This window comes from Anticarsia gemmatalis, chromosome 14 (genome assembly GCF_050436995.1).
Source record: "Anticarsia gemmatalis isolate Benzon Research Colony breed Stoneville strain chromosome 14, ilAntGemm2 primary, whole genome shotgun sequence".
Classification (NCBI taxonomy): Eukaryota; Metazoa; Arthropoda; class Insecta; order Lepidoptera; family Erebidae; genus Anticarsia; species Anticarsia gemmatalis.
In genome coordinates, this window is record NC_134758.1 from 3,044,979 (window position 1) to 3,068,936 (window position 23,958).

At 36.7% G+C, this 23,958-nt stretch overlaps 1 protein-coding gene across 7 annotated transcripts in view; it reads left to right on the forward strand.

Annotated features, from left to right (window-relative positions):
* Positions 1–23,958, forward strand: part of Lar (tyrosine-protein phosphatase Lar) — a 430,735-nt gene that overhangs the window by 17,153 nt on the left and 389,624 nt on the right. For all 7 annotated transcript variants that reach the window (XM_076122426.1, XM_076122430.1, XM_076122427.1 and 4 more), the window contains exon 2: positions 11,109–11,160. In XM_076122426.1, the coding sequence (XP_075978541.1) occupies positions 11,140–11,160 (21 nt within the window). In that variant the 5' untranslated portion in view covers positions 11,109–11,139. The remainder of the gene's footprint in view (positions 1–11,108; positions 11,161–23,958) is intronic.

The window sequence follows — 23,958 nt, forward strand, 5'->3', positions numbered from 1 at the left end:
AACGCTTTTAAGGCTGCTTAGATGAGGGTTCTGACTTATCATCGAGTGTCAAAAAAGTGTTAGGTCTAATGTCGTTTGCGTGATCGTTGTGACTATAAATATTCAATTAATAAAGGAATGGAGGCGCCTTTTACACAACTCAAACAAGATCTTTTGGGAAAAGAGTCCACGACACTCCGTGCCATGTTTTGGCTTCTGAAGCACGTTTCCTCAACGTTTTAATTAGGTTGGTACTGTCTCAATGCAAAGTTAATTATTTTTCATGTATTTCACCCATTGCCTACAGATTGCCCGATTTTGTAGTATTTCACCCACTTGCCGTAGTCCAGAAATATAACAAAGAGTACCCATATTTTAAGTTTTATTATCATACCACACTGGCACAGCTAACGGGAGTCTAGTGTCTTCATAAAAAGCAACCTTCCATTTATCTGCTACCCGTAGCCCGTGGGTGTTTTAAGACTCAGAACTTGACGAAATTATTAAAATATAGCCGTTAGCGATAAGGTACACGTGGATGTCGTAAATGTCGCATTTTACGACGAGGGATTACGTCAGGTCGCTTCAGCATCAGGGTACTGATAAGATTTGACAGGATCAACATCCATATATCTTGAAGTCAGCAATTTAATTTCTCAGAAACTATGGAACTTTGTTCAGGAATTCCGAACTTTTGTCTTTTCAATAATATTGATTGAATTTTTGATTATTATTTTGTGCATGCACTCATGGGCTTTCAGATGAGTGGACCATAGTTTTGTAAAATTTTTGTAACTCAGGGATTTGTGGCAAAAAATAATGACGACGAAGAAAGAAGTATGATGAAGTCGAATAAATGGCCTTCTTGGTTTGGTTTCTGGTCATGGTTGATGTTGAGTTTAAAAATGAGCTCTGTCTCATTGCGTGCACCTGCTCCACAGTCAAATGCAGGTGACATTGACATTACATTATTAAGGAGTAGTAATCTTGGTAAAGTCACAGCACGGTCAGGTCAAAGGTGTTTGTTTAAGACACGCTCGTCTATTAAGAGTCACACACGGGCTCATGCAATGTCAAGAAAAGCATTACTTATTTTAGAGCTCTGTTTACAGTTCTTGAAAGTCTGTGAACTGCGCTAACCCGCATTAGTCTAGAATGTAACTTTTGAGTCTTTGACGATTGTATTCAGCTTTTAAGGTAAAGTCAAAAGTGCTTTTGTTGTTACCCATCTGATCCTCATAAGTAAAACCGAAGGCTGTTCTTAAGGTAGGATTCCAAACTCTAACTTACGACCTTCTTGATCTTGAAGTCGGTGCCGTAACTATTACGCTGCTGTTGTTATTGACTGTCTCTACCTTATTAACTCTTCTAGCTAAGATTGAGGGAAGCTTATAGATCTTGTCCAGTAGAGGCGCATTGGCCGCGATTCTTTCGCGCGTATTTCTTGCGAACTTTCCGTTCACAAGAAGCATGAGCTTTGCGCGTATTTTGAGCTTACGCGAAGCTTGTGGACGCGTTGTATAGGTGCGTAGTATCTCGGATATCGATGTGAATCGATTCGCGGTGATTTCTCCACTTCTGGACACGAAAAAAGAAGAATTAAGAATAACTTCACTTCGGCAATCTAATCGGTTTGTCTTCAGACCATGACCTTTATGATCACGAGTTCTATGCTGTCACTACTACGCCGTCGCTATTTCCAACTTGATTTTAATGCGTTATTGTTTCATGAACTATTTTTACATAGCATTTGCTCTTTTAATATTCAAGTTTATAGTACTGATATTCAATGTGCCCTGCTTTCGCCCTTGTCGTTCAAAGCGCACGTATACGTAACGTCTCTTTAAATATTATGCAAGTCTACAGTTATAGGGCATTCCGGACTCTTTACCTATATAAAAGTCCAATATTATATTACTGACGTCATTCACAGACTTACGTCACATATTATTATATGCTATTTTTGTGCCAGGTCTATTCACTTTATTTCTTACTTAATCATCAAACCATCTTTTCATGCTGCACATAGACAGGTCATCCAACTCTCCATGTTCCTATTCTTGAGCACCAGTTAATTGAGAACTTCACCTGCCATCACCACATCTGACTAAATATCTTGACCTAATGCCGTTCAAGTGCTGTTAAACGGTCTCCAATATCCAATATTACCAACAATATGAAGTTAATTACTTGTATAATGAGTTCACGTTTCAATCCGTCAGCTTAGATTCTGATTGCCTTCAAAACTTATCTAAAGTATACAAAAGGAATGATGTCTGGTGTCTGTGAAGTTAAAGGCTTCTCTTTATTCATGAATTTCCTTTAGGACACGAAGACCGTTAGGTAAATAGCTCAGAACTTATCAAAGCTGAATTGATCGACGTATTTTTGTAATATTTTGCTGATAACCTTGGCCGAAGGTGCCTTTGGTGTTTTCATGGCATGTTACGATACCTATGTTATTTTAATAGCGTACATTTTTTGCCTAATATCTTTGCTATCGAACGTAGTAAAATTCTACTCCGCTGTTACGATATTTAAAACCAGACTACGTTTATTTTGTTTGTATGTTTGTAGAGTAAACACGAAACCGTCTGAAAACATCTAAAAATCGAGTACTATTGCTATGCTGGAATTTGAGAGAAGCAATAATTTGTTTTCAAGAAAAATATCGTTATCTTGATATAATGTCAAGATTTGAAATTGTTATTCACAGATTTACTGAAGTATACGAAGCTCACAAGTTATTTTGTTATCCTACAAATATAATAAATAAACCGTTTTTAGGTTAGCAGCATCAAAATATAAGCAACACGTATCCAAACATTGAACATCTGCGTAATCCGTAAAGATTCCCAGATATCGTCAACAATACGATACAAAAATCTGCCCATACATTTTGCTACATTCCAAAAATGTTACTGTACATACTAAAGCTCTCAAGCCCTATACTAGCCTTACTTTGACAGAGTTCTAAAATCTCCACGAACATAAGCAGCTTAAGCGTACTTTGTCTTTTATATTTCCAGTCCGACGTGCAACTTACCACAATTTTATTTTACATACGAATGTGAGGAATACGTAGTAAAATTTGTATTCATTAAAGTAACCATACCGTGACGTTGTATGGGCGGTTTAATGTTGTCCTTATTTTAAACGAAATAAGAACAATATACGGTGTTTTTTTCGCTAGGACTTTTATTTTAATTGTAACGTTTGGTTATCTTGTTGACAAATGAGTTTTAGTAGTTTAACGGACAATAAGCTTTTCCAATTTTTCAATAGCGCGTAACAGTAATGGATTAATACCGTCAGAATTTAATATAAATAGAAACATGAAAATAACTCTCTTATAATCCAGGCTGTGATCATAATAGTATGCCTACATTACATAATCATATTCCTGCGTCCTACTTTCTCGCATCAGGCTTTATAAAATAAAACGCAAGTGCAACGTAATTTTATTATAAAATCCCGCACACGCAAGTGATACTTTACCATAAAATTGTAAAGGTGAGTGCTCAATTTAATCACGGTGAGCACAAATTATCGCTCAATGCCCCCATTGTAGTGTATTGTTGCAAAGTTAACTTAATACAAAGCGTTTTAACCCAATTACCATGAGAGCTTATTAAAGCCAGCATCCGTTCGTAATATTGGAATTCTGTTGAAATATTTTATGCCTGGTTTTCATTGAATTATATCTGTATTTTACTGAAAGAGGACTCTTTATGATTTTGTAGTGATAATTGTCGTTGTTGTATTTTTCGTTTGAAGTTCTGATATAAAACAAAATTATAGACGTTAAATGTTTCACATTTACACACAGTATTACATTCTCTCAATTCTTTTTTCTACCTATAATGAAATACTACCTAAAAAAAGGTATCAGACGAAATCCATTTAGGTACTAGTACTCCATTTCATGATCGAATAATCTAATGCTATCGTCTAAGCACCTAAGCTTACTATCTCATGATCGACTTAGGCGCTTCTAGAATTTTCTAATATAATTTATTCATTCTAATCTACAGTCGTGTTTTTAAACCCTTAGGCTTGTTACCTTAGTCTCACAACTTTTCTTTTGTTCCCTCCCTAATTTGTCGGCGTAATTAGATAGATAGTTCCGAATGGAGTGTAAAAAATATCTCATTTAGCCTGGCTCTAGCTTGTCCAGGCCGCCTATAAACCTCTATATTTTTTCCAGAGATTAGCGGCTCCTTATTTCAGAAATATTCACCCAGTAATTCGCCAGACAAAAATATCTAAAATAATTAGTGAGAAAAGTTTTCACGCCTATGCTGTATAAGCCCCCGGATCATCGTATAAAACGCAAATGACTGACACTAATTTAATTTAACCACACCAAAAACATTTTAGGAACTTGGCCCGTTTTTGACCAAGTTTTATGATACCTAGCTGTTGTGTAAAATGTTGAAGTGACAATAGGAATTCTTGAAATACTCGATCCGCAAAAGAATTTTTAGTCTTTCCGCATTGGTCATCAAAAATGTCGTAACCGCTTGACTCATTCGCATAAATCAAACTTCGGATAACATACTAAAGATTATTCCAACTACATATTTCAAATAAACTTGGTCATTGAAAAACTTAAATTCATCCGACTTTTACTGAGATTTCAAACTAGCTAATAAATCAGACGGGAGTCTTCATTAGGTAGGTTGGAGTAAAAAGTAGCTCGATATGGCTCGTGGAAATAATGCGCGATAGCTTACCCGCCTAGGTTTTTTATTTTAAGGACTTGTCTGGCATGCTGCTGTGCGCTCGTACTATTTTTAGACCAAAATCAATGCATGTCGGGAACTGAATGTACACCTCTTACTGTAATGCCTCTATTCGTGTATCCTTACCAAAATCACGCTACTGGTTTTTTATTAGGTATCCCAGTATCAAGGGTTTGGTATAAATTGTTTTAATTGTGATAAAAAATGCTAATTAAAATTACAGTCTGGCAGAAACGCGTCGCAGAAACCGAAGTAACTAATTAAAATTTCACTAACAAATGCTCTACTTGCGTCAAAACAAAATAAATATATATTTTTATACCAACATAGCAGTTCCATTACGAAGAATATTCATTGTCATACGACCTCTTCACGTGAAATTGTTCATTTTTCGCCATTAGAATACGTGAGACTGAAAGGGGTTTCCGAGAGGTTTGCGAGCTTGTAATTTATCACTACTTGTATTTCCTGAGCACTGTTACCTACATTTTACGATATATTGCCTCCTGAGGCATTTTGGTTGCCCTCTCCTTATCCGGTTTCGTCTTGAGCTTAGAGATGGAAGGAATTTGCGATTTGCTACTAACTGTTTGTACCTGTACGATTAGTATACATTTAATGTGGTTACAGGAACATCTATTCCTTGAAGCTTTTAGTAGATTGTCTGTTTCGAAATGTATAACGTTAATGGAAACTATTCAGCTTAGGCTTTCCATTTGTAACTACTGCTTGCTGCCTAAAACGATAGTCTTTTAGTTCTAAAACCTTTTACGATATTGTTATAGATATATTTATTTGTTTCTTTTCTCTGTGATTTCTTACCGTGTGTTTAATAGTCAGATTAACACCTTAGATTCATGCAAGCTGACCCAAATGTCTTTGACTAGAATACCGCTTGTCTTTGCAGAGTAGAACACCCGAAATCGTATTATTCATGCTTGTGTACCTGCAGCTTAAATAGCACTATGCAGCTATCGATCTATAATCTAGTTGCGCCGAAGGGTGCTTACCTTACCAATCGTTTACCGATCAGTGAACACAAATAGCAACGACTCTGTAAATGAGTATGAAACACTCATAGATCTCGTTAAAATTGTACGAAACAAATAATGTCGTTTAAAAATTCCCTTAAAAAAGACAACTCCCGCACTAAGAATTGCTCTTTTGTAGCGGGGAATTTTCGCAAACAAAGGTTACAAAGTACAACCAGATCCGAAATCATTATTATTTGTGGATCGCACATATCATTGTTCCGTGTGGGAATCGAACCCACGGCCTCCCTAGGCAATAGTAGCGGCGTGGCGACATAAACCATTAATTTTTAATTTCCATAAAAACAACTAAGCTACTTTTTCAACAAATTCATCACTCAACCAGGACTTGTCAAGCCCAAAGATTGCAATAGAAAAAGGTTGGCAAATCGTATTCCAAAGTCGTTAGTTAGGTGTGTCTGGGAACTCAACGCCTAAGCCAATTTGCTCGCAAACCTTCCCGGGATGTCGTTTGTATATTTGTATAAAACTACAAATATGTAGGGAAATGTTGTGTATTATAAATAGATTAGATTTGAAAGTTTGCTTCAATTTGCTGACTAACTTTACGCACGGGTAACCTAGATTTTCTTTTGCGATTTCGGTTCGATACAGCTATGACTTTTTTTCATTTAACCTCTTGACGATACAGGACGTCTCCTATAGTAATTTAAACTAGACTAATTCCTGTTTTCAAGCTGTCTTACTAATTATCGCGGTGTATTGATTAACTGTAAATATGTTTTGTATTCATCAAAAACAAAAAAACTAACTACGTATGAATAAGTCAAAACTTGAGCAGATAACACGTATTCTATCCGAACTTACGCGACGATTACTATAATAATATAGTAAGGCAGCATATGTATCAGGATTTTCTTGTAGACACAGAATCCTGAATCCACTTTACTGAAATGGTTGCATCTGCCATAATTACAACTTAACATTTTCACCAAGCAACAGCCAATTCAATTACTTATTTCTTATTATCCCCCTATTACACAGCGTCGTGGAAGTTGTCTGAAGAAAAAGTTTTCTATAAGTGCCGCGAAAGTAATTTTCTGTCTCGCGGATCAGCTGTTCGTTTATAACGGCAATTTGAGGCGCTCGACGCCAGTTGCACTTGCTGATTGGGAGACGATCATTGAAGTTAATAAGTATTGGACATGGGCTGTAATTTGAATCTGTGATTGTTTGGGAATGTCTAAATATAGTCTTGGCTTTTGGGTCACTATAATCTAAGCCACGGTAACTTCTATGAGGCTTTTATATGTATAAGAATTCTTATAAAAGCTAAAGTAACGTAATTAGACATTAGTTATATTACTATATTTCGACAGCTTTATTTTCTAAGAAGAAAATTGTGACAGAGACATCTTTTGGGAGAATTCTAAAAAGAAAAAGATTTTAACGCAAGTAACGTTAAATATTTTTTGATCTAAGTAGGTATTATATTGAATCAACCCCTATCGTCAATAACCTGCAGTGCTTAGATAATAATGTGACGTAAACCTCATTAAACCGTAAACCGCTTCTATTCACTACGTATTGTAGAGTATTGTTAAACTTGCTAACTTAGCTAAATTCTTGCACTACAAATGGGTTAACTTCACTGCAATAAGTGGAATTTGCAGCCACAAACTTTGTTTACTAACCTAATGCTTTACCCATTGGGCTTTCGCCGCTCCATATAATCTAGGATACGAATTGGGCGACCACAAAGGCACTCTATTTTTTTAACTTTAGTAATTCGCACGCGTGTCACGTATCAACTCCAAAATAAATTGATGTAGGACGTGGTGAGGGCGTATAGCTTTCATTTGACAAAATATGTCTGGAAACTTTAACAAAAGAATTGTTACGATTCTGGTACTTACCGTCTTAAGAAAGTTAGGTCTAAAAGTGCCTTCAAGGTAAAGGACATATTGGTCGAAATTAGAAAGTGCCTGCCAAGATAAAAAGTATGATAATCTGTTAGTATTTGACCTCTTTAGCATTTTTTATAATAGCACTAAAACTGTGGGACCTATTAACCTCAGTTGTATTCAAGTTTAAAATCAACCATTTTGCGTACATTTTCGGCTGAAGTATTAACAGATTATTATATTTTTTATCTAGGCCGGAACTTTTATCTTTTTACCAAAAAATTATGAAACATGGGTGATGTCCTGTCTAGTTAATCTAGCGGATGTTATGTAGGAACACTGCTAAAACTCCAGATTATAAATTAGCGTGGGTAGTGGTAATATTGCTCAATACTACACTACTATCTGAAATATTGGCTCTGTTTACTACGTTTTTCACAAAACTGTATAGATGCCTCAAATGCGATATCGTTCTTATTACACGAGACTATCATTATAAATGGCGAAACGTGGGTGTATTTTTCACCAATTCGTGTATAACAGGCGTGATGGTATGTATGAATGTTAATGTGATTTAAATGTACTAACACGATTTGAAACAAGATTTCACCGCTAAATGGTAGAAGCCTTCAGTAGACCAATACTCTAAAACTATCGACTGCCGACAGCTGCCTATCTATCGACAATTTTTTTATGAAAACCTAAGCGTCCCTATCAGGTGCCGTACGAACGTATGTTTCAGTACATTTTGAATATCAAACTCTCGATAGTTGGTTTCTGTTGTAGAATAAAGCGCTACAGTTGCCTACAACTAATTGCTTTTCAACTATTACAGAAGACTTCTCCCAGGTGACCGGTTACATAGGTGTGCCTACAAAATTAGTTCCCAATATTTAGCATAGTCCTGTTCAAAATTCAATTGTAAACCGCACTGATGCGGGCAAACAATCCAGTGAAAATTGACAACATTTCCCTGGATTGTTTGCGGCGAGGTATCAAATCAGTGCGGGATAGACCCGGGCCATTTCAACACGTACATTTTATACAAAACCACTATGGGAAATTCTATGAGTAAATATTTATTGATTTGTAAGTGATCTTTTATATTTATGTATTGCAGAATATTGTTATGTAAATTAAAACTGTGGTTCTGCGGTAGTATATGAGATTATTAATTGCCAAATGTGGGGCAATAATATGCACGTTTTGTTAATTGTACATTTCAGCATTATATTCATAGGCACTGATTTAAGCTTAAGTCTCTTTTACTGAAATACAACGTCATAATGTTATGATGATAATAATCTAGCTCTACACAGTCAATTTAACAGCTCGCCAAAACTCAAAACACAGGAGAAAACAATAGTAGCTAAAAAAATTGCCTTGTCCCCTATTAATTGTTAAATGGCGAAACGTAAATGACGAAACGTGGTAGGTCTGCCTCTGTCAACACCTCATAGTCATAAAGGCGTGATGTTATCAATATGAATAAAACAGAATTGTAATCGATGATATCTAAACTGTATACGAAAGTTATTACAATTCTACATTTTACCCTAGATTACTTTACATTTCGACACGTCTCAAGCAACACTAGTTAAAGAATAAGCCTAAAACTAGAATAATAACATACTCACTATGAACTATCGTGTACAAAATTAACCCGTCCGACATTCACAGCCAATAATATCCGAGTCTAGATTCGTTCAAGGGTTACTGGTCAGAGGTCGTGGGGTAGAAGGTCATCTATGCACTGATTTAACCCCCGTGTGATTTATTTAGTTGCCTAGCGAACTAGCGATGGGATTGGCTGAGCTACGTTATGGTAACTGGTATAGAGTTTTTTTATACCACAAAGGTAAATTTATATGACACAGGATTATATCCTAGTACAGGCTCCCTAAACGTATATGTTCTATGTAATTAAATTATAAGACGTAAGTTAAGTATTGTACTCGTGTAGATCTGTATGATGGGTAAACTCGCATGAAACACAGTTCAAGTTTTGTGTGAAAAAATGTTACTATTGAAATTGAGTTATGAATGTGAATAAAGCAAATGCAGTCCGCAGGGATGCAAGTTGTGTTCTTTGGTTCCTGGTCTAATCCTGTGGGATGCAGGCGGGATTTAATTGATGTATCTGAATTGTGGGTGTATGTGTAATAATCAAAGCACTATATAACTATTGTTTGTGTAATTTACCTTACTTGCAAGTTAAGTTAAAGGCTTAGACGCGTAGGAAGTAGGTTCACGTGGGTATTGTGAAAAGAACAATATCATCAGCCTAGCCTTTCTGCCTTTCTTCCAACTATGTTGGAGTCGGCCTCCAGTCTTATTTCCTACTGCTACGACCTACTGCCTATCCGACCTCCGTAACCCTGTTAGCTGCTTATAATACGATACTTTTCTGTCAGCCAAGAGCAATACTCGAATCAAAAACATCTTGATCGAAAATTCATTACTATAACCATCATATTACAGCAGCTTTAAACATTTACTATCTTATCAAAAGCAAGAAAATCTTCGAAAACATTTGATTCGCTCACAATTGCAAACGTTTTCGCACACGCTAAGGTGAACACAATATAACCAATGTGTTTTGTAAGGCGATACGGCGATACGGTTTTTTTATATTGTTGTTATACGTTAATGTGTTGGAGGTGTCCGTGACCCAGAGTTGCCGTGCTGATCGATTAGCGACATTCGATCGAGTCGAACTGCCTATCCACTTAGTATGTGCAAGATATACGAGAAAGGCAAAGTTATAACTATGGCCAATATTTTAAGTGCGAGTTTCTAACCCCCGGTTGCTGAGGTACACGAAGCGATAGTTTATCTATTCAGCAGCGTTTAAACTCATATAAAAAAACCCTACCGCTAAATGTACTCAGAAACCGGTGGTTAGAATATATGCTTCGATTTGTGTGGTTCGATTTCAATCCAAAACAAAATTCATTTAAAAAATAGAACTATGTAACGGGTTTTCCATCGTATTTAAAGTTTATAAAATTGTGTGATTTATTTATCGGCTAGTATGGCTGTCGTCTTGTTGCGTTACACAAAGGCACTGGAAAGTACCATTGGAAAAGGAATTTTGTTATCGAATTTATATTCTTTGCCAAAGTACACAATATAGGTGCTCGACGTGTCTATAAAATGGAAATATCTACTATAAAACTTTCACAATACTACGCTGAAAATCGTCACGTATTTAATTACTTTCGACTATACAAAAGAGAAATATATTGGCTGTCTGTCCACACAATAAATTGTACAAAATTCATGTTCTCTTTGTTACAATAAAATCGTGTGTCGCATACTTAATTCCAACTATATTTTACAAGATAATTCAGTTTTTTCTATGATTCGTATTAGTTTTCTTCAGGAACAAGACGACACTAGAATTATCAATATTCCCGCGAAAAGGTCAACGACCGTCTAGCGATCCGAAGTGATTTATACTGATTGGATTATTCTCTCTGTTACAGACATTTAGTTGCAGCCCATAATCATCCTACAATGGAGGCTGATACCACACCCGTAAGTACCTAGATTATAACTAACTAATGAAATAAATAATATAAAATATAATGACATTTATAAGTATAATCATCTACATTATATACACATCACAACAAGGATTTGTAAGTTTCGTACTACTACTGCCATCTGTTGGCATGCTTACGACAACCGCTACATGTTCCCGTAGGATGACAACGCTAAAGGAGGTTCATATCGGGGTGTGAAATTCACTCCGTGACAGTTAGATGGCGTTGCTGTACTCGCAGTATGCAACGTGGTAGTGTAGATGGCGCTGTGTTAAACTTTGTTCAAGTGTATTGCGTAGCGAACTAGGACAGTTTGTGATTTTTGAACTTGCTTAGTGTTTTGTCCACCCTCCGTTAGGTGTCGTTATTATATTTTTTTTTGAACATTTTTTTTTCACAATAAAACTTTTACACAAACAAAAAACATCTGTAAATAGCTCTAGGCATAAAACCAAAGTTAGGGATGAATGTAAATTGTTTCCACTGACATAACTGTATCGAAACTTTTGAGTTAATTCCGTATATAGTCTAGAAATAGCCGAAAGGCAGTCGAGCACTCATTTAAGCCTCCCATTCCGACAGTGTGCTTGATGTATGCAACACATATTCTAATAGAAGCCTGAAAGCTTGTCCGTGTTATTTTTAAAAATTCAACCCCACTCAAAAGGCGTCCCGTATGTAAGCTTAATTTAATGCTGTATATGGACTTCGCACGTAACATTTTTCGCGCAATATCACGAGGCATTCACGCCGCGTTATATAAGTGCCGAATTAACACATTTTGGCACGGGTTTCGCTTTTACAATATTTTAAAAGATTGCATATGGCACCGTCCCACTGGCCGAGTATCCATTGTCCGCGGGGTTATATTCGGCGAATTTATCGAAAGCGTTCCCAGCCTCATATTGCTCGCTATCGGTTCATTAATAAACTATATCCTGTTGCCGCACCATACAATACAATAGCCGCAGAACGTTTCAGAATCGCTCGCGTGCGAAATTTATAGCGGTTAGAATTTTGAATATTCGTTTCCATCTGTGCCGCTTCAATTAATAAAAAAGTTTCGAATAAAAACAGACGCTGAGATTGGCGCCCACTGAAAATTGGGCTTTTAGGTTTAACGTCGGGTAGAAAACAAAACAATGAGCGACTTGTTTTTGTTTGTGCTTGGAACGCGTATAATTAACTAATGTTATGAAAAAGCAGAGTGCACATTTTAGTAAAACAAAGCTGCTCGTAAATTCGCTGTGTGCTAGTAGGTGCACGCCGCCTCGGGCGAACCGCGGTGCCGCTCGGCTCACGTCTGTTCCGGATATTCAACGTTACGAATGGCTTTATTAAGACTAAATATTACAATTTCCGAGCAACTATTGCGACGGTTAGAATTGCTAATGCCCGCCGAAGGAGTCGAGTGAAAAGATGCGATTGCACCCAAACCCGCCCGGCGCCGCCAGTTTCCTGTTTTATGAGCGGCGAAATTGCAGTTTCACTCTGAGTTGCCAACTACCACCGGATGTTAGGTTTTGACTGATTTGAATACTTCTTTCTCGATAGCGCTGTCGATATTCTTACTTTCTCTGTTCTACAAACTCTTCAAAAGTAAACCAGGGGAGAATCGCGTGTTCTTATCTAACTTAAGAAAAACAACCAAAAATATCTTAGTCCGTTGTTAAGGGGATATCGTCGGAGGGGGCTGCGTCTTGCAACCACAAATTACTATGATTTAATATTGCTTAGTTATCTGCGGGTTGGTAATTTGTTAGCGCCTCTCAGCCCCGCGTTGGGCGCCATTGTTGCTCTGCAGCCTTTTGTTCATCGCCTTCTACTGGCGATACGATCTTGAGTTATTATGATTAGGATTCTTTGCCAAGTGACGCGAACTCGCTAATTCCTCCATTATCGTTTTAGTTTTACTCACTTGTGAGGGTTTTATAACACTTTTTTGTTTTCATCTCGCGTTTTTCACGACCCTCGCGGAATTAGCCATCATTCTTCAGTGCTCTTTGTCTTTTAATCTTAAATTAAAGCTTGCTTATGTCTTGACTGTAATAACAGTTATAATATACTGTCGGCTGCTAGTCAGTGCTGGCCTGCGTCAATTTGTTTACATAATGCGTCCAGTAAACTACTCAATTAATATACGCATACGCATAAGCTTGCGAGGTGACCTAGTAGATTAATAAACGTCACCACTGCTCGTAAAGTCAATGGAGTTAATATATCAGGCGACACGTCACGCCATGGCCGGCACTTTCATTTCATATAGTGCTCTCAAACATATCGATCCGTGTGTGGCTTTTTCAATTAGTGAAAACATTCGATTGTCATTGTGTTTATAGTGTAATTGCTGGTTTGTTATCCATCCATCTTGACCGGTGTAATGGGTAGCCATCAGGGAAATGAATCGCCCCGTTGTCTGTCCGGACGGAATGGGAGCGCGGTACAAGTGTTCTCGTCGCAAAATTGCTTTCCGTTTTAATGTCCGAGGTATCAAGGGATGCCTCGTTTCCGTGCTGATTGTTTTAACATTTATATTTAAAACAGGTTGTTACTGAACGGTCTCGTTCCTTTTCTCTTATATCCACATTCCACGTCTAAAAGCTTTCATTAATAACGTTCGCTGTGTTATAATCACTCTATTTTATTTGTTTGTTGCTTGATGAATTTATATCATTTGTAGAAGTATTACTCATAAACGTACTTCATGTGCGCGCTTAATACCATGTACTTACCTAATATTTTCTTTTGACTAAGGTATGCTTGACTAAAATCTTTCTTGTTCTTTGGGATTTTAAACTAACAAGCATAACACCATCGTTCATTTATTAAACATCGTATCATGAAGATACATTTTTTTTATTAATATTTAATCGTTTATTCGTCTACTCATATGTTTTTCATTTCATGATTTATTCATATAGTACTGTGGTTACAGTACAGTTTTTCAGTCTTATCGTATTTTATTTGATTTTAATTTGATTATTTTCAGTTTTCAGATGCCTGCATGCATATTTTGATTTGTCAAAGTTTGAAACTGAAGAAGTTTTTCCATTCTATTAAATTTTCTAGAAAATTCAAAACTGATTAAATTGCTTGAAATATTTTGTGATTTTATTACTAGTTACGGCAACGACAAGTTGCGATATCAGTTCGACAAGTGAATGATGAGAGGTTATAAATAAAAATGTTATTCTTAATTTTCTGAAGATTCGAGAGACCTAGTTAAGAATGCATAACTTATGTAGCCACATTTATAAACAATGCAAATATTTATTGCTAGACCAACATAAGCAAAACCAGAGTGTTATTACTTCCTAGATATAATTAAAACCGAACTGAAACACTTTCCAGTGGTTTTAGACCCAAGATCAAAGAGCACCAGTGTCTTCCATCATCCAGCAACGTTAGCGGTTGGGCTAGCGCGAAAATCGTAAATATCCCCTCGTTGCGCTATGGCAGTGCAGTTAGCAAGGATTGCAGATACTGCAATGGCATGCAGCGTGCGTGCCACACCCCATTCATTAGGCGCCGAGTGCTTCCGCGCATTTATCAATCTACCCACACAAAGGCGGTTCGCAACCCTCCTCATAAACACGGCGAATAGATTTTTAAATACGATTATCTGTTTAAAAGCACATTAGTTTGTATTAAAACCGTTTTTTACCTCATTTGTCTTCACTAACCTGATTTATCATTATGTTTTATATTTGAAACAAAATGAAGCTTCAAAATTTACCGATCGACGATTTTTGTTGCAGCATTGCGTACATCGCATTGAATATTCAAGCGAATGCCATAATGTTGAAATATGCACATGTGTCTGATATGTTCGCGACATCAAGATGCAATTCGCGTGTTACGTCAATCAGGCTTTGTTTGTTATTTCAGCCCGACTCAATGCTCAATACCTGTGACGTAAATATTATTTCAAAAAGCAATCGACGACAAACGACCAATCGAAAACTGTTCGATTCAATTGAGAAATTTCCAATTTGTCAAGTACTTAAACTCGAGTAAACGTTAACCCTTCGACCCTTCTGTGAGAATTTTAGCTAAATTCGTCTGTACAAGGCGTAGAATAGAGTGGAACGAAATGATCAGTTTCAACTGGGCGGAGAGTTCGCGCACCTGCGTCTCCGGTGATCCAGGCTTATGGCCAGCCGCTCCGTATAAATGCTAAGATACCGATAGTGATAAAGCGCTGCACATTAACGTTAGCTAAACTAAACTACAACCGAGTCTAGACTTCATTTAGGATATTAATATAATGTCTAAATGTATTCCGTTCCACTGTGTCTATAAGCACGGTTATGATGGCGTTAAAATATCGACGTTCCTTTGTTATGAAAGCTACACTGACGGAACTGTTTCGTTGACTTCAAAATTTAATCATTCGTAAGTTATTACCCTCCCGTGGAAAGCATTAAGGTAATGTTTTCATCGCCTTTAATTAAACGATTATGGCGCTCATTAAGTTGAAGTATCGTAATCATAAACGCAATAAAAACGCTTTGGTAGCAAATAGGACTTCCGATTGGACATTCATGATTGCGTTCAGTGAGTTGGAGTGTGCGGTTAGATTTATTCTCACCCGACCTACTGACTCTTGTCTGCGGTTACTTCGGCCGAATTGAATCGTTAAGATGCGGGGACTCGGGGACATGTCCCAAACGAGATGGTGTTATACGACCTACTTAGGTGGGAAAAGGATGGAGGTAAGACAGCCATGTTTCTTTGATCGTTGACGCGTGCCGACGGTATGCGGTTTGGTTATGCTTTGACAAAAAACAGACGCATTATCCCGACTACTCTGGCTTATATATTTCTTTATTAGATTATGAATAGTAGTGCTTTTTACTTAGAGAAATGTTTGACGTCGACGCTTTTTGGTTAATGTACAAAAGGAACAGAAGGTCTTTACTTATGTTAGTGGGTTCTTTTCCCGTCACATACTTAGTCAAGCTAAAAGCTACCATCTTCAAACCTAACCATTTAGGATATACACGTAAAAGTATTAGGTAGAAAAATACATACCTTTTTCTCTCTCCTTTAGTTAGAATGCCTCTCATAGACTTTATTAGGTTTCTGGATAGATTTATTTTAAGATTTACGACTTTTAAATATGAGAGACGACTACAATAAAAGTGTTTTTATAACATTTTGTTGCGTGGGATCGGCAGACTAAAAGCGTAGGTGAAAATAATTTTATATTACTGCGTCATATTGAGTTGTTGTGCAAATTTTGCGCAATTTTAGACCTATTATATAGTCTTTGTTGTTTAAGCGATTCCAAGAAAACTTCAGTTACTTAGACACGCTATTGTCTTATTCAAATATTTGACTGTTTACACAAGCTATGTCTACTGAAAGCAGTCTTTGGCTTGGAATACTATTAATAGACCATATTATTAATGGGTAGATAAACGACTTGCAAACTTTGTTCCCTGTATAAATGGATGATCCACATCATTAGGATAAACAACATCAAGGAAAATACAAAACAATCCGACCTAAAAAATATCTTATACCTTCCTACGAGAAGCAATTATCCAACATTTATACACAAATTTGAAATAAATAAAGTCCCCTACAGCCGCCAATTAACCAGTCGTATTTGCGACTGAATCCCACAGTAAATAATAATGTCCATCGTCCAATTATCTTATAGCGGGCCGGTGACGAGTCACGGGATATAAGGGTCAACTCTCATTTGATATTCTGCTCCCACCCTGCGTAATGGAATAACGTTGTGAGCTCACCGACGCCCGATACGATCGATCTACATCCCTATATATTTTATTTTCGTAAATTGTACCGAATGATGTCCGGTAACCCTTGTCAGGTTACTAAAAATGTGTCTGATGGACTGCGAGAGTCCCCGGCCCGCTAAAATCACACAATGTTGCCAGTTATTTTAATGCTACTTTTTTTACTTGTCACTTACCCTGCGTGCATATGTAACGGACATTCAACCATAGGCTACCTATTTTGGTAACGTTATATTTTTTCTCCACAATAAAGTAATTTCAGCTGAAACAGAACAAGGTCGGGGTAGTAAACGTACTGTCTAAAATAACGCGATGTACGTGAACCTAAAAAGTCACCTACTTGATTATCTATTTGATTTACAGAACGGATAATAAAATGTAATACAGTAATGGATAATAAACACACGAATGGAACAGCGGTGAGGGACACGCAATTCAGCGAAGTAATTTTTCACGTGAATGCATTCTAAACAGTGGATTACACCACACGCCAACCGACGGCTTTTACGATTGCACACGTACAACTTTTATAAAATGAATTACTAAAAACTAACATAAATCACAATAACAGCTTTTAATGTTGCTCGTAATTTTATAAAACATTTTAAAAGGCAATATGCATTTAAATTCAACTCGCATGTTGTAAAGTTATTGTAGATTTATTCCAGTTGATAATCTTGTTACAGTTGTTAGTGGATGTAATCGCGTTTATACATCTGAATAGTCGGGGATTATCTTTGCATATGAATTGTTACACTAAAGAAAGTATATTTGTCGTTTTGTCTTTATTTGTTATTCGACTCGTTTACTTTAATTGCGTTGAACCCTGTTAATAAGACGTGCGTCTTACAAGACACTTTGCACACTTTAGTTGTTTGAAATTTTCGAAACTCAAGAATGCGCCTCAATAGCGATATTAGAATGTACAACTGTATTTTTTCACGATGATTTATTGAATAAAGGTAAATTGTAATATCCATTAAAATTGACAGGCTCGGTAGAAGAATTATGTCAGAGGTCCACAGAGTCGACAAATAAATTATGTCTGGCATGCGCGACGTCAGGGACGCCCGTCGCGCTCTTAACTCTTATTTTATACTTATCGGTACAACACTTTTATCTCCGCATAAAATGCTATGCAGGATGCTTTTAAAATTATATTATGCAGAAGCAGACTGCTAAGAGGGTTTAACTGTACTTTTAAAACGCTCTTTTAAAATGTAAATACGCGCATACAATTCTCACACACAGCAAACTTGACGATTTATGTTTTAATTTCCAAGATCAACTCGAAAATTATAATATAAATAGCTTAAACTTTATATTTTATACACGCTCAAAGTTATTTGAGTGTAGTACGCTATCACAACTTTTCAATTTAGGTGCCGTCGATGCGGCGCCGCGGAACAGGGCGCAGAATCAAGTTATAGCAACACAGTGAACGCGTTAGACGAACCGCATAGAATATTTCCACGTTTCTATTTGTGTACGTTGCGGAAAAATAAAGTTAAATCAGACGCGTTAACGCGTCGCTTGGCGGGGATTGCCGCGAAATTGTTTCGCTGTTTTGTGTAGGGCGTTTAAAGTGTTTTTTACTCGGTTTGCTAATGGACGCGGACTTTACTTACCGCCCCGTTCCGTTCCGCGCTTGTTTACTATTAATTGCGCCTTTTGTCGCCTACAGCTGCTGTCTCGCCGGTAGGATACGCCTGCGGTCGCTCTGCGCCCAGTTACAACCTTTATGGATGTTTACGCTGCGCGCGCTAGAAACGAGTCGGCGATTTTGTCGCCATTTGCGCTACTGAAATAAAAAATCTTGTATTTTCGTGGCTAATTAAGCTGTTTATGTTTTAGTGATAGTTTCCAAAACGAATTAGGCTTAAGAATGTAACCGTATTTTAGTCTAAATGTATTTTTTATTATTCTTCAATTAGGTCCTTTTTAAGCTAACATTTGAGTGTTTGTGCAAAAGTACGTAATTCAAAGTACGTCAATATCAGTAATTGCCAACAATATAACAATGTGTCATTAAAAGATAATTATGGTGTTCTTACGCTTATTTTACCAACCCTAAAATAAAAAATACATGCTCTAAAATAGTTACATGTGTTTCCCGTTTGCCTCCAAATAGAGGAGCTATATTTAAGTAAATAGAAATCACAATGTCTGTATTTACATTGAATCTTTCCGCTGCCATTGCAGCAGTTTCGGTACAGTATAAACCGCAAACAACTACCCGCGTTGTTTCCATTTCACGCAGAAGTAGAGAACTGCATGCGGTCCCAGATTTTTTGTTATATTTTTTTCTCCCGTTGCTCGGGAAATAATTTTATTTATCGCTGTCGTGGTCCGTTGTCGCGCCAGCGTTGACTCGCAACTTTTTAATTAAATTATTCACTTGATAATTGTTGGTGCAGGAGTGATAGCCCCGCCATTTTTGTATTTATTGTTCACCAGCGAGACTGTATTGTAAATTATGAACTTGATATTTAAACCAGTTTATATTCCGCATGCTCCTGTGAATATATTATGCTCTAACGGTTCTAATGTAGTGTTGATGTTTAGACGTAGCTCCTGCATTGAATGACTGCGTCGTAGTTCAAACTATCTTATTAGGTTTACAATGTAGTACCTATATAAATATTTGTAAATTGTTGCATTATTTATCTTGCTCTTCCTACTGTTTAATCGAAATAAATGTTAATTTTACAGTTTGTACGTTCCCCATTAAACACTGACAGGGTAGTTTTTTTAGTTAATTTAAAAACGTTTCGTAGACGTGCTACGAGAACGCTACGAAGCGACTACGACTGTGCTACGACGTAATTACTCGGAGTTTAATTTACGTTTTTACTTATCTTTCGTGTTTTTTCTTGACGTAAGACCATTTTAGTGAAGGCAAGACAAGATAATAAGGGAACTAAAGTAGGTGAAACAAAGGAGGAAGTAGCCATGAACAATTTTAGTGCGGCCATCATGTCGTCACAAGTTTGCAAGTTTTGACCGCGCCGCAAGTTCCACATAGCGATTTAAGACCCACCAGTATTTTATTGGCGTTGTTCAGTTAATACAAAAGTTGTTGTAACTTCGCGACATCGATATTAATATTACAAACTTTACAGAATTTCAGAGGCTTTAATAAGTTTCGCATAAAATTATGTGGTAGAGTTTTCCGAGAGCGGGTGAGACGCAAAGAATAAATATTGTTTTTCGCAAGCTTTGTACATTCAATAAAGGAATTGTTTTTCAAATTTACACCCTCGGGGCATTTCTTCATGAATAAGTTAAGATACGTTTTATTTTAAACGTACGCATACGTATATGATTTCCGGCTGGGAAATGTTTCTGGTTTACGTTTAACGAAATAAATTGGAATTGGGTCAATATCAATTCATTTACATATACTGATGGGAACATATAGTCTTGATTGACGATGGTCAAACCTTATCACCCAAAACGTAATTTCAGTATTGTTTACAGTTTATCATGTCCAATTATGATAAGTAACTTTTCTATCACTTACACACACAGGACGGCAGCTATAAAACAAAATGAACAAAAGCCCTTTACTCCTACAATGTTAAGTCACCAATCTTCAAGAACTACTAACCATTTTGTTGTCCTTCCACCTGACTTCCATTAAACAATACTACTTTTCCCAAGTACACATTGTTCCCATTTATTTTGTTTCCCCGGGTAATAGACAACGCATCCGGAAGTACGGATAATGGGTCCCGGGAAAAAATAGAGTGCCTCGACGAAAGCCAGTCAGTGCAACACCTGTCGCCCGTGACGCGCACTGGTAAACAGCTGCGAATGAATATTTAAAACAAGTAAGTCGTGGAACACGGGTCTTAACACCAGGCCCTCTACAAACCTCCTTGTTTTCCATCTATTTTTAAATAACTACGTGCATTTACGAAACGAAATACCTAAACAAAGTTATCAAGCAAGTATTCCTTCGTAGAATATTCCATATTCAAATTTCGCCACTAAGAAAATTCTAACGGTTTTTCCCGTGAAGTATTTCGGAGAGCCGGCTCTAATAAATACAGTAGGTCCTACGAAAGTATATTTCGCAAACTTAAGAGTGTATATTTTGCAAATTACTTTCTGGATCTCCACATATTTAAGAAAAATATTTTCCTGTTCCTTTTTAATTACTACTTAAACGTTATTATACTTACCTTGGTTTTTGTTCTCGAGATTTTTTCAGAACTTTTGTTATTTCTTGGAAATGTTCTTGTCTTTTATAATACTAAGTCATGATGAAAGAACATGAGTAGGTATAATATATGCGAAAAGTATGTCAATTTAGTCGTCGAGTTCGATAGCAGTGACATACCTCGGCGCAGCAGGCCGGCACTTAAGGCGCCACCGATGCAGATTGTATGACGCCGTATGATTTACACCGCGCACGCCGCCTACAGCCACCCAGCGCCTGCCAGCGATAAAATGACGCACCAGGGGATTGAAGACACCATTTGTTCCCTGTTATATTCTCGTATGCGTGCAATTTCTTATCACGTGAGTGTGCTTTAAATTGAGATAAGGCAACCCCTTAAAATAAACGTACAAAAGCTCGTAATTGGAAATATGTTTAAAAAAACAGTTAATTTCCTTCAAAGACGGATAAGTATCTAAAAAAAAGAAATCTAAATACGTATATTTTTGCTAAGGAAAAAATGTAAGTACTTTCCCTAGGGAATAGATGATGAACTCGAATATCATCTTCCATCAAATTTGCTTAACGACCCATAATTTAATACCGCAGAAGCCCCAAAGGTAATCAAATAGTACGTCATATCCAGGAAATGGTGGTAACAGCAGTCAAAAGCGCAATTAACACTGAAAGTTCGGAACATGGCGGAAAACTTCAAATTAATTAATGCAATGTAGGCTTCAAATGTCACGGCACGCAACGCTTTGTCTGTCCGTATCTAACTTGTCTACTTGAGGAGTAAAGAGTTGTACGTGACACTGTGTTCTATTTAATGATAAATTCCTTTAGATTTTGTAAGTAGGTAATAGATATCAATTTAAAAGAAAATAATTACGATGAATGGAATAAGAATAAAAACATTTCGAAAAATTAAAGAAAGAAAAATAAAACCAAATGAGCCTGTGCTACAATTATTCGGGCATCTGTCGTTTATAATCATTTTTGATTGGACCTCTCAACTGTAAGGGCTGTACTTGAATCAGAATTGGATTGGGATTATCTCGATACCGTTTCGAAAGTAACCCCATTAATCTCGATAAGGATCGGCCGAAGCATCGACTGCTGTTTTATTAGCATGGACTTCTGTTGTTTATGGCTAAAATCTGCGTAAGTTAACTCGAGCGAAAATAAAATAAAAATAATGAGAATTTAATGTTGCTCTTTGTAAATTCGCCAACCTTTGGTTTCGCAAATATCTTGTTGCCTCATGGTATAAAAATAATGGCAAAAAATTTAATTTCCATTTAGATAGGAGTCTTAATCGCTCTTGGACTCAGAGACAGTTTAGTAGCAATTGTTATGGTAATGTCTGGAAGGTCTGTGTTTCTGTTTATCAAAATCGTTTAATTAGCGCCCGGGGTCAAACAAACGGCGGCCCAACACGCAACTGACGGTTAACTGGCGATCGCACTTGTCCGTTATTTTTTTTAATTTGCTGTCTGCGATCTTTTGTTTCTACATTTTTTGTGGGAACAGAAAGAATTTTGGTAATGGTTTTCAACGTTTAGAAACGAGATTGTATTGATACAACGTTATTACTCCTTTAAATGAAATGAAACTCGATTATCTAAATCAAAACTAATGGATATATCACTAATATATACGATCATTAACTCCCAAAGCAGTTCTGATTAAAGAAACATAACACACCAACAAAATGAACACATCCACTAAAGATTAAGAGATCTGTTGTTCCGTACTGACAGGTTATCGCTGCGATGTTCTATCGGCAGCCGTCAATTATTTCCCGCGCCCGGCCCATCCATTACCGCCAATCCGCCATATTAACTGCCCACTTTCATCTTTCTACGCCATTTTCCATGCCTTTTGTTGTATAACATCGCTTGTAACTAAGTAACTGTTTAATAGTATAATCGAATAAAGTGAGGGTAGTTGTACAAATTAATTTATGAAGTGGAAACCTTGAAGCTTTATTTGAATTTATTTTGTGTCGGTTATTGATTTTGTTGTTGTTAAGTTATTAATGATAGGGAAGATCTATGTACCTATTATATTAAATAGTTACTAAATCGACCGACAAGTTGTCGTCCGACACAAAAATGGTTTCTTAGCGATCTACAGAGGTTTTAAACTTTTGACAATCATACTAGAAAATTATTTTGCAATAAATATTTTGTGCAGCCACGGTTTCTGATCTATGGTTGTCTATTTCCCTAAACTTCTTTTGTTTACAAAATACGAAAATTAATTTGTGAATTCTTCTTCTTTTTAATTTAAACAGGGAGTAGCTCTGACGAATTCTAATTAACACAACAATTGAGGAGTTTAGCGTTTTTGAGAGATGGACTCGAGACTGCGTGATGAGAATGAGACGTTTTTATAGAGAAACGTGATAAGAGTTTTTATTACAGTTTATTCAACACAGATAGGTAAATTGCCGTATATTAGCTAAGAGATAAAACTTCGTATAAAATTTACTATTATAAGTAAGAACACATGTAGAAAAGGAATTCGAAATTCTTACCAAAAGAAGAACCGCCGTATGATGCTCCTATTGCTTCACATAAAATAGAAATTGATCAAAATAATAATGTACAATAAACTGCTCCAAACGCAAACAAAATTTTCAAACCAATAAAATAAATAACTACACATAAAAGCACGTTGAACCGAATCAATAACGTTGCAAAACTATTTTTATAATTGCTACGTTTTTGTATCAAGGATAAACAAATTGCATGTAATCACGGTGCGTCATTTCGCAACGAGCCATCCCAATCACAATAACACGAACGCCACTCGTACCGTTGTCACAAATTGCGAATATCCATTAACCAAC